Genomic DNA, 11,069 nt, shown 5'->3' with positions numbered 1-11,069 from the left:
CAAGGTCTAGCCCACAGAACAAGAGGGTTTCTCCATCAAGAAAAGATCACATCCTTGCGAGTGCCATTGGATTGACTCGGGAAATGCGGGAGACATTATCGAATGAGTTGTTCGCCGAAAAGCAGCTGTGGCGGAAAATTCGTTATACTTCGAAGCGAAGCGATTGTTTACTCGATACTCGGCGTTGAGGTGGAGGTTTTGATATCGAGTTCTCAGCCCCACCATCGCGGAGCTGAATTGTGGCAGTGCAAGCTCACCAGCCTCAACCAGCCTCACCTCACCTCGGGGGCAATTTTCATCCCCAAATTTTGTGACTTCAGCACGAGCGAGTGAGATAGGACTGGACAAACGAACAGTCCAGTTTGATTGGTCCTTGAGATCTCTCTCCAGTGTCTCGTCCATGAGTCGATGGGTGCGAGAGTACGCGAGACCTCAGTGATGCGGTCTGTACCAGCAGTCCCATAGATTTTATCAGGCTATCCATGCCTTACCTTGAGGAAAGATTGGCGCTCACTTTGTTGCGGCCCAAATAATATCCGAAAACTTCCCTCAAATCAATGAAGGACCCTGTACTGTATAGGACTCGGTAGTCCTCTCTTATAGGGAGAGAATGGGCAATCAAATATAAGGTGCTTTGCAACCCTAAACTCCTCATCAATAGGAGTCAGAAAACTCATTTTCACAGTTTCAACCCCATTTATTCCAGTTGAAAAGATGATCATGGTTCACCAAAATTACGGGATCAATAAGTTAGGCACTTCTCTGCTTTCCTCAAACGGTTCATGGGAATCTGATTTTGATATGGATCCCAAAAGTCATTAGCTTCAGGGGACTATTCGTCGGGGGATCAGGGATCTTGTTGAAAATAGTGCGGAAAATTGGAGCTTTCCGATCTTCCAGATCAACCATTGTTTTTTGACGAAGCAACTCGAATGAAATTGAAATGTTGTCTGGGTTCAAGTTCTGAAGTGCCCAGGACTACATGTCGCCAGAAGCATGAGGTGCTATTTGGACAGTCAATGTACTGTACTATCCATACCACTGCCGATTACAGCTTCTGGACTACAGGGAAATCGAGAGCATAAAGGTGGGATTCAACGTGAGATATCCGTCTCCGTGACTCTTTCGCAAGTGTATCCTCATCCAATTCACATGACAGCAGAGTTATCCAAGGATCTTATCAATCAGAGAATAGGGAATATACTGCCTAGAGATCCAGAATTTCAAATATGGTAAGTGTCAATGTCGATACTTCGTCTTTTATTTTCCCCTTTAGGAAATCTAGTATTGGCTCTAAGAAGCATTGTCGGATTAAGTTTTTTCTTACAGGGACTGCAGAATAGCAGGTAGAAATGGATGTTATTTTTTCAAAAAAGAAGTTGAAGAGCGGGGTTCGAAAGTAATTAGAAATATAAAGTGAAAGGGGGGGGGGGGGGGGGGCGGATAGCAGCATCATATCGACGCCACCTCAGAGCTGTGTTCTGTTTACATCCACCGAAACCATGGTGGATTTGGAATATCAACCTCAGCCTTTGCTCTTGGGAAATGAGACCGGTGTTCCTAATTGCAGTTCTTGTAGATTCATATGTTAAAAGTTTCCTCAAACAATTAAAGCTCCCCAATAGAATAGAAATACGTGTCAGGATGTTATCAAAATGAAAGGGATAAGTTGAATATTAGTATTATGTGCTAATTGCCTTGTGGTATTTATTCCTTTTTAGAATTCAGGATTGTAAACGGCCATTATGCAGATCATATGTATATCGTAAAATTTTCTATCTAGTCACATCGCTAGACAGCATCATTAGAAGAAGAGTATTTGTGAATGCGTGTAAATTCAACAAAAGTATGTACAGTACATTTCCTCTCTGCGTTAATCTCGATATGCTGAGAAAGGGGAATGGATGGAAGAGACGAAAACTGACTGATGGTTACATACATCTGTGGTTTTGAAAATAATTCTGACAAAAGCTTTATAAATCATACATGACCACACAACTCTCTTCAGGGAAAGCTCGAGACGGGGAGTAATGAATAGAAAGAAAGTTGGAAAAATTCAAATAATACATGATGACCGCGACTTGAGAACCACATATGAAAAGGTCGAACATCAGCTCCAATAAATATGAAAGGGAATAAATGGTCGCAGTCATAAGCCAGCGCCTACATCTTAGGAAGTTTTTGAGATCGAGAAGTTAAACGGGAAGCCAGCAACAAAGTGAAGGAAACAATACAGGTAGATGGTATCATAAGGGATGGATAGATACTAGTATATGTGAGAGTATAACGAAAAAGGAGACAGCGCTTTGCAAAACAATAAGACTTTGGAGATAAGATATTCCTAAAGACAACACAGAAACAATTCATGAATATAAACAGATCTTTCAGTTGGAAAAACCCAGTTGGCGACTATTTGCCTATTTAAGAAGAAAACCACGGACCAAGTAACAGACAACTAAACTGGCAAAATTAAGTAGATCAGAAATGCTCCTTCCAGAACTTAAACCGGACCTCATTAGTTGCACAGTCGTTAGCGGCCTTCTTGATCAGTTTAGCTGCCGGATTCGGACCACAAAAGTAGACACCGACATCCGTCCGCAATGAAGCGTCTAATCCAGACATATAAGTTTGATCAAGCAGGCTGTTCCGCAGAGCTGTGAAGAACCGCAAAAAGTCCGGGCGGCCGAATTTCGTGCCTGTCCGCAATTCTGTGAGTGGATCTATGTCTTGACCAACGGAGTTGAGATAGATGTTTGCAGCGGTATCCTGGTCAAAACGTTGTGTGAGATAGGTATGGATACGGAGGAACTCTTGGCCATCGCTGGCCTCTGCCGCCGATTGTGCTTCCAGTGAGGAAAGGAGGGCATGGAACCACTCGAAGGAACTGTTGTCCTTGCAGACCCAGATGAATTCAACACGACGCAAGCGTCTTGGAGGATTGGGAGATGCTCTCAGATGCCATATATTTTTGAGAATTGATGCCCATGGGGTGACGCCAATACCTGTTCCGATAAGAATAGCGATTTCATTGTTGAAGACGTCTTCTGCTGGAGCTCCGTAAGGTCCATCAATTCGAATGCTCGGCATGGTTTGACCATTCTGCATGGCGATTTCGTACATGCCCAGTGGGTCAAGACCATCAATGTCCTTTGCCTGTTGCGGACCACAACCTAGACGGTTACCCAACTGCTTTGTCCAATCTCCTACCTGCCTTACGTGAATGCTAACGTAAGGGTCAAATGGACATGACGTGATTGTGAATGGATGCCATTGTGCTCTTGAGACATCTGGAACATTGATGAACAGCCACTGGCCTGCTTTGTAGGTAAAACTGGGCTTATAAAATTGGATTTCCATAGCATCTGTTGTAAAAAGGCTAAGTTATTAAACCTCCAAGACAAAGTTACTCAAACGCATTCACATACCGTAAGGATGTCTGACGACTTTTGTAATCTCTGTAGGTTTCGCTGCGCGAATTTCCCGGTACAGCCGCTCAAAGAGGTAAATGCCCCCGCCCCAGAGCTCCCATCTCCAACCCTCATAGCCAATACAGTGAGTCCAAAACTCCTTCCCAGCAAGTGGTGAAATTGGATCAACTGTGTCTCGAACGAAGCAACCTGTAGCATGTGTATAAAGTGCTAACATAAATGGAATAAATAGATGGTGGGTATACCAGAAAGTCTCGAAAGCCTGTTGTCGGATGCGATGATGCGCGGTTGTGTACATTAACAGCATGCAAAGCAGCATGATATGGCCTGTGATTCCACCTGCCTGAGTGTAATGAATCTGAATAGCAGTTTCAGGACGAACTTGAGACTTCTCGACGTTGAAAAAGCTGTAGAATCTGTTAGTCACGTTGCGTCCATCGGGAAAGGTAAAGTCATAAATACATACTTCACGTAATGAGCAGTTGTATGCACAATTGCGAAGAAAAGTAATGAATATGCGACCTGGCGGTGGAACCACTGGGATTCATCTAAAGGAACCCAGCGAATTTTCGGTCGCACCCATCTCAACAGAGTCCGGCACATGGGCAACAGAATCAGGGCTCCATCAATCGAGAGCACCAAACCAGCACCACGAGAAATCCACACTGAAAATCCCAGAGAGTTCAGGGGTGCCAGCCGAGGGTCAGCCGCCTGTTTCCACCTGTTTTAATCGATCAGAAGAAAGCACCCGTAGAAACCCAGAATATCGACAGTGTGATTTACTTACCATCCAAAGGCAAACATGCCTATATGCAATCCATGGAAAAAAAAGTAGAAGACAATTTTCGAGCCGCTGAAATTCGATTTCCACCATGCCGAATTCATGGTTGCGAAACGGTTGTGGAATTTCGTATATAAACGACGAGGAATTTATCGTAGGAAATGCAGCAAAATACAAGCTGTTAAGGCTGCAAAAGATAGGAAAAGCCAGGTATTAAGGAGGATTAGCAATAAACAGGCGGAATGACGGCCAGCGATCCCCGATAAAAGAATAAAGCTCAGGCTCCACAGGAACCAGAACAGTCACGTCTAAGAAAGGAATCTGAGCCTCAACGAAAGCGACAACAGGCAGACAAGCAAACCCAAAACAATTCCCCAAGGGAGGGGGAAACGAAGAGAGGAAGATATCTGAGGAAGTCTAACAGTCTTAACGATCGCCTCTTGAAGTAGGTCTCGCCTGAGTCCAGTGGTACCGAAATATTAAACTATAATATCACGGACCATTATCTCACTTAACGAGCGGCCCCCTCGCCTGGAACCGTTTTGAACAATCCCAGACCGATACGTCTATTCACTCCTATTTCTCCTGTACCGAGTTGTTCAGACCTTTGTCCAATCCGGCTTGTTGCGCTATCCATGTATCCACACTGAAAATGGGCTTGATACAAGCTGGGTATGTCAATATCTAAAAAAATTTCCTTAGGCCCCCCCTCTCCCGCCCATTTCTACCTTTTCCGTTAATCAAATTATGGCGAAAAGGTTAATTGAGTAAGAGATTGCTGTAGCCAATGTCTGATCTCACGCGCTGGTGAAGTTGTAACCGTGCAGTGTCGCAAATCGGGGGATGATGGACAGAAATAGTGGCTCGTTGGGGAAAAACTAAGGATATCGGAATCGGAAATGGAAGATATTCGACGATAGTGCGGTTTGAAAAGTGTTGGAGATGTAGTCGATAACGTCGCAGGATGCAATGTGGTTTATGCGCGGTCAAAAAAGATGGTGGATTATGGTTTCCCGAGGTTCTGAAGCACGGATGAGACATCCACAAGCGCCAGAGACCGTGAAAGTCGAGCCAGACGTTCTTTTATTCCGACTCGAGAAATAGAGCCTTGCACCAATCTTTTTAGCTATAACGCGCTATATTATTATTTTGGTCTGTTATCGTTGTGGTTGGTCGTGGTGGTGGTGCAATGGGCTTCTCAAGGTCAGATGTCGTTCGTGATGAGGCTCTTTCGTTGAATACCCAAAACCGGTATCAAATAAATATCGAAGTGTGAAGATTCTGCGAAAACCCACAGCTGTGTCCGGTGCGACAATCGAATCCAGACTTTAACAATGCTCCAACGATATCAGCAAGGAATTTTCTGTGCAGGTAGTGGTCGCCTGTAAACTGCACTGCGGAGTCTAGCAGCATAGGATGTTGATCCAAAAACGTTTAGAAATATTGCCGCAAATGAGGTGTGTTCATCAACTAAGCAAAATTGATAGTTATGTATTTTCTATGGCCTTTACAAGTTGGCTTAATATGATGGTGTTGTTAATCCGTAGGTATATCTATGAATGAATGTTAACTATTTTGGCAGCAGGGGCATATCAGTGCAGGATGGCTCTTTGCCCAGCATCGAATGGCTCTCTCGCGATCATATTTTGCTGGAGATGCGCTACTCTTTAGCGAGACCTTTGAGGCCTAAAATATTGCTGCCTCCACCAACGGTTTCAGATGCAGAGGATGCGGTAAACCTGCCGACATTCTCCCTGGCTCTTGCTATCATTAGCCTTAATGTGTCAGAGCCAATGTCCGAGAGAAAGCCGAAGATGCGCTAAATTAAGAAATCCACCCAAGAGGGACGGTTCCTCGAGGGCTGGGAGGGAGTGATGGCGGCAATGCGGAAGGGTCTACGGAGTACCCTTCCCATCCTTTAGAGTGATTGGTACGCTAAATCAATTTCTTTTTACCAAGAGTTGACTTGTGTGCGATAACCAGAGACAAACGTCATCCAACACAATTCTAACCCACAAGACCAATGATTGCTGGCCGAATGAAGCTGGGAGACTACTTACGCCAACTGCGGGGGAGCCCACCCAGTATTAGTACGAAAGTGCGGAAAGGAATCCAGAGTGCGCTCATGCAGTCTGTAGTCTGGTAGCCCCTGTGAGCGTTCAAAACCGGCCTATCATGAGCATTCTGCAAGCGCTCAATGACATTTGTCCCACTTTGCATTTTGGTAATTCCTTTTACTTGAACCAATGTTGACAAGGGATGGCCGCAACGTCCATCTTGGAACATTTGCGTAACACCTTCAACACCCGTCGGAAAAAAAAAAAAAACCCATCTGAGAGGGTGGCTTTGCTTGGTCTATTTTTAACATTTTCCCCTTGAAGACCGAATGGCACGGCTTCATTATGCAAGCCACTCATGAGTTTACTGTTCTGGAAATCTCAAAAAGGGAGGTGAATAGACACCCGGAGCTCTTGCGGATTGTCTAACAGACAGGGGATTCGATCCAGACGACCCTTTCAAAGGATCACAGTAATAAAATATCTCCAGCTCTCAGTCACAGTGTCATCATACATCGGCTCCATTTTACGATGGTAGCCGATGATCGAGAGCACCTAGAGTATGGCCAAGGTGGAGCATGTTATTTCGTCATGATGCGCAACCAAAATTGGATGGCAAGCACAACTCCTGGTGAAATTTTCTCCTCTTGAACAAGAGGTCATTTTGCGGTCAGATTGTCGGAGGTTGGCGATGCTTGAGAAAGTTTCTGGCTAAGTTAGGAGATTAAGTTTAAGTGGACGGGATGAACCAAAAATATCTGTTATCAGTCACACTTGGATTAACTTTCCGGAGTTTCTGAAAATGGCGCTCCTCTTGGCCAGTCCTCTCTTTATCGAAATCTTGTTCGCTTTGATATCTCACTTCTGCTCATTAAATCACTAGCATCTGACCTCTGGGTTTATGGTCGCTGGCTTATTTATATCACCGAAAACATGGGATTCAACGCCACGAAGCTCAATGAGTTCCAAACCTTGGTCCTTGAATTTACTCCACGCTGATTGGGTCCAAAATTCCACCAAATAGAAGCGGGAAAACTGCACAGCTTTATGCGTGATGATGCATGTCTGGGCGGGCTTCGTGCAGCGATGGTTCATATTATTTTCACCTCTTCCGAGAGCACCAAGGACGCAGCAGTTCCCAAAGTCAGTGCGCACACACCCTGGTGGGCCAAGGATCGGCTGGGCCACCCGCTGGCTCTCGTCTGATGCTCAGCTAGGCTAAGAGGCAAGGGGTGACCTCCGGCTTCTTCATTGGTCTTTGCAGGCTCGTGTCTCGTCAGAGTATCACCAGGTGTCACAGACCCCTCTCTGCTTCATTATTCGTTCCACCATCAAATAGCTTTGCCCATAGGATCGCCAATGATGCCTGACCTGTCGCATACGTTTTCGCATGCCAATCCTTTGGTCAAGCCTAACTGCGCTAGCCTTCGTGAGGGGAAGCACGAAGCGGCCACATATTGGGCGATGATGAGGTCAAACACAAAATCACTTCAAAAGGTTCACGTTAGTGGTGTGATTTAATCATTTCAAAGGCGATTTTTCCTACCAGTTACATGAATCAATGTATCTTGATTTCCGAGCTCGCTTCAAGCCCCTCTCGCAAAGCAAGCGCCACGAAAAAACCGTGGGAGCGAATCGCATGGTCGGAGGTTTTTGAGAGGGGTGTGTCTTCCTGACCCAGCGCTTCCAACGCTCGGCACATATCCGCCCTCATATTCAGCAAACAATCCCGCCCTTTTGAGCGCACATATTCTATATACTGACAAACGTTGACGACGATACATAGCAATAACTAATAATAATAATAATAAAAAATCATCATCTGTTATTCACACCTATCCTCAAATAGTAGAAAACTTTTATGTATGTACCTCCCGTTGCCCTCGATCCCGCCCTTTCATCTCAACCGTAGCAGCACGCTAATATGCACATACAGACTCTGTAACACCTCTCAAACACTCACCGTGGGAAAAATACCTATACAATTCCTTCATGCGCATTCGAGACCGTGCAAGTATCGCATAACTATAAACTTCCCGCAGCCACTGTCGCAACGCAAAACAAACCGAGCACTAGAGCGAAAGAAAAGTCAATTCTCCGCTTTGAAAAGCTGCTGTAACTGAAGCAAAACCCCTCGCTACCGGCTCTGCCGCCAAAGCACAGTAACCAAGTTTCTGGGGGGATTACTATTGTTCCTACATTATCCGCCGAAGCGCCCTGTTTACCTCATGTCTCGTCGGTAGTCTTGAGGGAAACAGCATCGCTGAGCGACAGCTATTTTACCTCGATTGATTCTCGTTAGGAAGATTCCGAATCCAGAAGTCTTATATACATCCGTCTTTCGCTGGTCGAAAGGGGTCGCTTTGCAGGTTTTGCCCGGCCCGATTTGTATAAATTTGAAGCCGTTCAAGCAAGTGGAGGGATACACTTCTAATTTTTTGCTTCTGAAACGAGGGAAGCAAATAATTTAAGAAAGAAAACAAAGTCAAGACAGAATAGGATATTCTAAGGATGGGAAAGCTGATCAAGAACCATTGGGCTCGCCTTATCATCCTGACAGCAGCAACACGTGGGTGTTCATCCTGGCTCCGGCAGCCTTGAAATTTTTCATTTTCATCCCATATTCCAGTGCTGATCACGTTTGTTCTTATTATCTAGTCCAATGCGCCGCGGGAGTCCACGGTTTCTTCTGGCCCAAAATATTTTGGGACTTTCTGACAAAGAACCTCGATGGAGCCGTAAAGCCAGTTCCTGTCCTGCAGATTCTCAATGTGTTGTTCGGAATCCTATCTCTAGCCTGGGAATGGCCGTTGAAACCCCTCGCTGGAACTGCGATACATCGCAGCATTGAAATACGATTGTTGGTATTTCCTATCAGTACGCTATGCGCGATATTGCTATATCAGGGAACCAATTCCGCACTTTATTACCTGATTGGAATGATCGTGTATTTCTGGGCATATAGTGAGGGAGAGGTGAGCGATTTCATATCCATAATATTCCCTATTTCAGCTTGCTTTCATATGCGTGTTTGCTAACTCGATTGACGCATTAGGTTGTCTGCCCTGAGCCATGGACATTGCCCAGGAGAGTGAGACCTGACCAGCCGAAAGTGTAACAAAAGTAATTCACACAAGGAACATTAGCGCCTTGGTTTACTCTATTGCACCACCCTTATCGTGGATTTTCGACCTGGCTGCCCTTGGATATAAGCTGGCAAGTTAGTGGAAATGATGAACATTTTGTTCCGTGAAAAGCTTCCCTTCTTGTATATCCCATTTATCCAATTTTAGGCCTATACCCCTTTGCCATCCCCGTATATAGATCCTCTTCCGCCCTGCCTCATTGGCATAACGTACATATGTATTTTTCATGTTTTTACGTGGTGTATTTTCAAGCATAAATAGCGTTGGATTTAGGTTCTTTGTGTTTTTTCCACTGTTTTTTTCAAACTCGAACCTCCCTTGACTAAATTTTGGTGATCTCGCGGAGTTTCAAGCGGGACATCATCATCTGGTCTATGTGATGAGGACTATCTAGAGGCGGATTTCCTTGTACAACACAACGATTATGCTCTACATCTCACTCAAAAATTGAAGAGGGGCTAATTTTCTGGCCCAGTCATTTAGTAATACTTGATGGCGTTGGAGCGACTGAAGAAAAGGAAATGGACCTGTATATAACTTTTACCAACAACAGATAGGACTTCCACTAACAGGACCTTGTAAATGGGTTTTAGAAAAATGGACACTCGTATTCAATAGTGCTCGTCATTCTGCCCAGCGCTCTCCCAAGTCAGCCAGCTCAGCGTGCATCTCTCTCCAAGTTCAGCGACGGCAAGGCCATGAACCAGATATGGAAATAAACAATATGGGAAAGACTGACACTCCCTTAGCATCGCGACCCCCAGTGGTCAGATTAGAATCAGACGCTCCTCTTATATCCAACAGACAACTTGAGCTTTCCAATCGCATTTTGGGATGAAATTCATGGAATGAATACCATTCCTCATGAGCGATTTTGTGACTGAGAATGAGGCAGTATCTCAGCAAATCAATGTGATATTTCCTTTGCCCCGGAGCTCCTAGGAATGCTGGGATTAACAGGATCCGTTCTTCGACGATAGCGGACACCCAACAAAGGGCCGGTACGTGTCGCCTTCAATTGACATTGCATTGAGAAGAGAGTGCAGAAGTGCTAGTAGAAGCATCAGGATGGACTCTCCTCATGCTCAATGCGGGGACCTTATCAGAACCCCATTGTGTAGAAGCCCCGAAGCACATCTTCAATTAAAATGGGCTCCTTCCACTGGCATTCGGCCGTTTGGCGCGTTCGTAAGTTTATTCTCCTAGAGAACCATCGAAATCATGCTCGTTGTGAACCATGATACAATGCAGCTTATTAGCCTCCTATAATAGACTACGATAAATATGACGTCAAGATCCTGATGAAGCACCATCGGTGCTTCGGTCCATTCCCAGCATGATACGAAGAGATTGCAGACCAGGAAAGGCTTGCGGTTCTTACATGGATGATGCAGAATAGCCCTAGTGAGGCGTTGAAGCATTTCCATCTTACAATCAGTATAGAGATACATACTGCCAGGAAGATAGAGAGTTTGTGCTGAGGACTATGCCGACCACTCATCCGCTCTTGGACGATAAATGGTTTTGTCAACCTTCATGACCAACACTCCGAAGGGCCTTGCCGATCACAGACCGCGAAATACATCGTTGCTTGGCTGCTCATTTGAGGGCTCGGATAGCAGAGCTGCCTGAGAAATTTCCTTCCGTTCCTGGAGGA

General features: G+C 45.2%; 5 protein-coding genes across 5 annotated transcripts; 2 read left to right on the top strand and 3 right to left on the bottom strand.

Annotated features, from left to right (window-relative positions):
• Positions 1 to 6: 6 nt before the first annotated feature.
• HCAG_05183 (predicted protein) lies at positions 7 to 402 on the bottom strand (the record flags this gene model as incomplete). The annotated part of the gene is made up of 1 exon (XM_001539666.1): positions 7 to 402. One exon carries the CDS (start codon positions 400 to 402, stop codon positions 7 to 9), a length of 396 nt encoding a protein of 131 aa, XP_001539716.1.
• A 2,076-nt stretch (positions 403 to 2,478) lies between these two features.
• On the bottom strand, positions 2,479 to 4,313 carry HCAG_05182 (hypothetical protein; the record flags this gene model as incomplete). Its single annotated transcript, XM_001539665.1, has 4 exons — positions 2,479 to 3,362; positions 3,426 to 3,835; positions 3,895 to 4,149; positions 4,216 to 4,313. The coding sequence occupies 4 exons, from the start codon at positions 4,311 to 4,313 to the stop codon at positions 2,479 to 2,481; spliced, it is 1,647 nt and encodes a 548-aa protein (XP_001539715.1).
• Positions 4,314 to 5,869: 1,556 nt separating this feature from the next.
• Positions 5,870 to 7,361, bottom strand: HCAG_05181 (predicted protein; the record flags this gene model as incomplete). Its single annotated transcript, XM_001539664.1, has 4 exons — positions 5,870 to 5,973; positions 6,270 to 6,358; positions 6,781 to 6,821; positions 7,158 to 7,361. 4 exons carry the CDS (start codon positions 7,359 to 7,361, stop codon positions 5,870 to 5,872), a joined length of 438 nt encoding a protein of 145 aa, XP_001539714.1.
• Positions 7,362 to 7,628: 267 nt separating this feature from the next.
• Positions 7,629 to 8,058, top strand: HCAG_05180 (predicted protein; the record flags this gene model as incomplete). Its single annotated transcript, XM_001539663.1, has 2 exons — positions 7,629 to 7,769; positions 8,053 to 8,058. 2 exons carry the CDS (start codon positions 7,629 to 7,631, stop codon positions 8,056 to 8,058), a joined length of 147 nt encoding a protein of 48 aa, XP_001539713.1.
• Positions 8,059 to 8,494: 436 nt separating this feature from the next.
• Positions 8,495 to 10,225, top strand: HCAG_05179 (conserved hypothetical protein; the record flags this gene model as incomplete). Its single annotated transcript, XM_001539662.1, has 6 exons — positions 8,495 to 8,501; positions 8,925 to 9,126; positions 9,322 to 9,357; positions 9,413 to 9,486; positions 9,896 to 9,941; positions 10,162 to 10,225. 6 exons carry the CDS (start codon positions 8,495 to 8,497, stop codon positions 10,223 to 10,225), a joined length of 429 nt encoding a protein of 142 aa, XP_001539712.1.
• Between the last annotated feature and the right edge of the window lie 844 nt (positions 10,226 to 11,069).

Source organism: Histoplasma capsulatum, genomic scaffold, assembly GCF_000149585.1.
Source record: "Histoplasma capsulatum NAm1 scaffold_5 genomic scaffold, whole genome shotgun sequence".
NCBI lineage: Eukaryota > Fungi > Ascomycota > Eurotiomycetes > Onygenales > Ajellomycetaceae > Histoplasma > Histoplasma mississippiense.
Note: the sequence above shows the minus strand (reverse complement) of the source record. Positions and strands in the feature narration are given on the sequence as shown.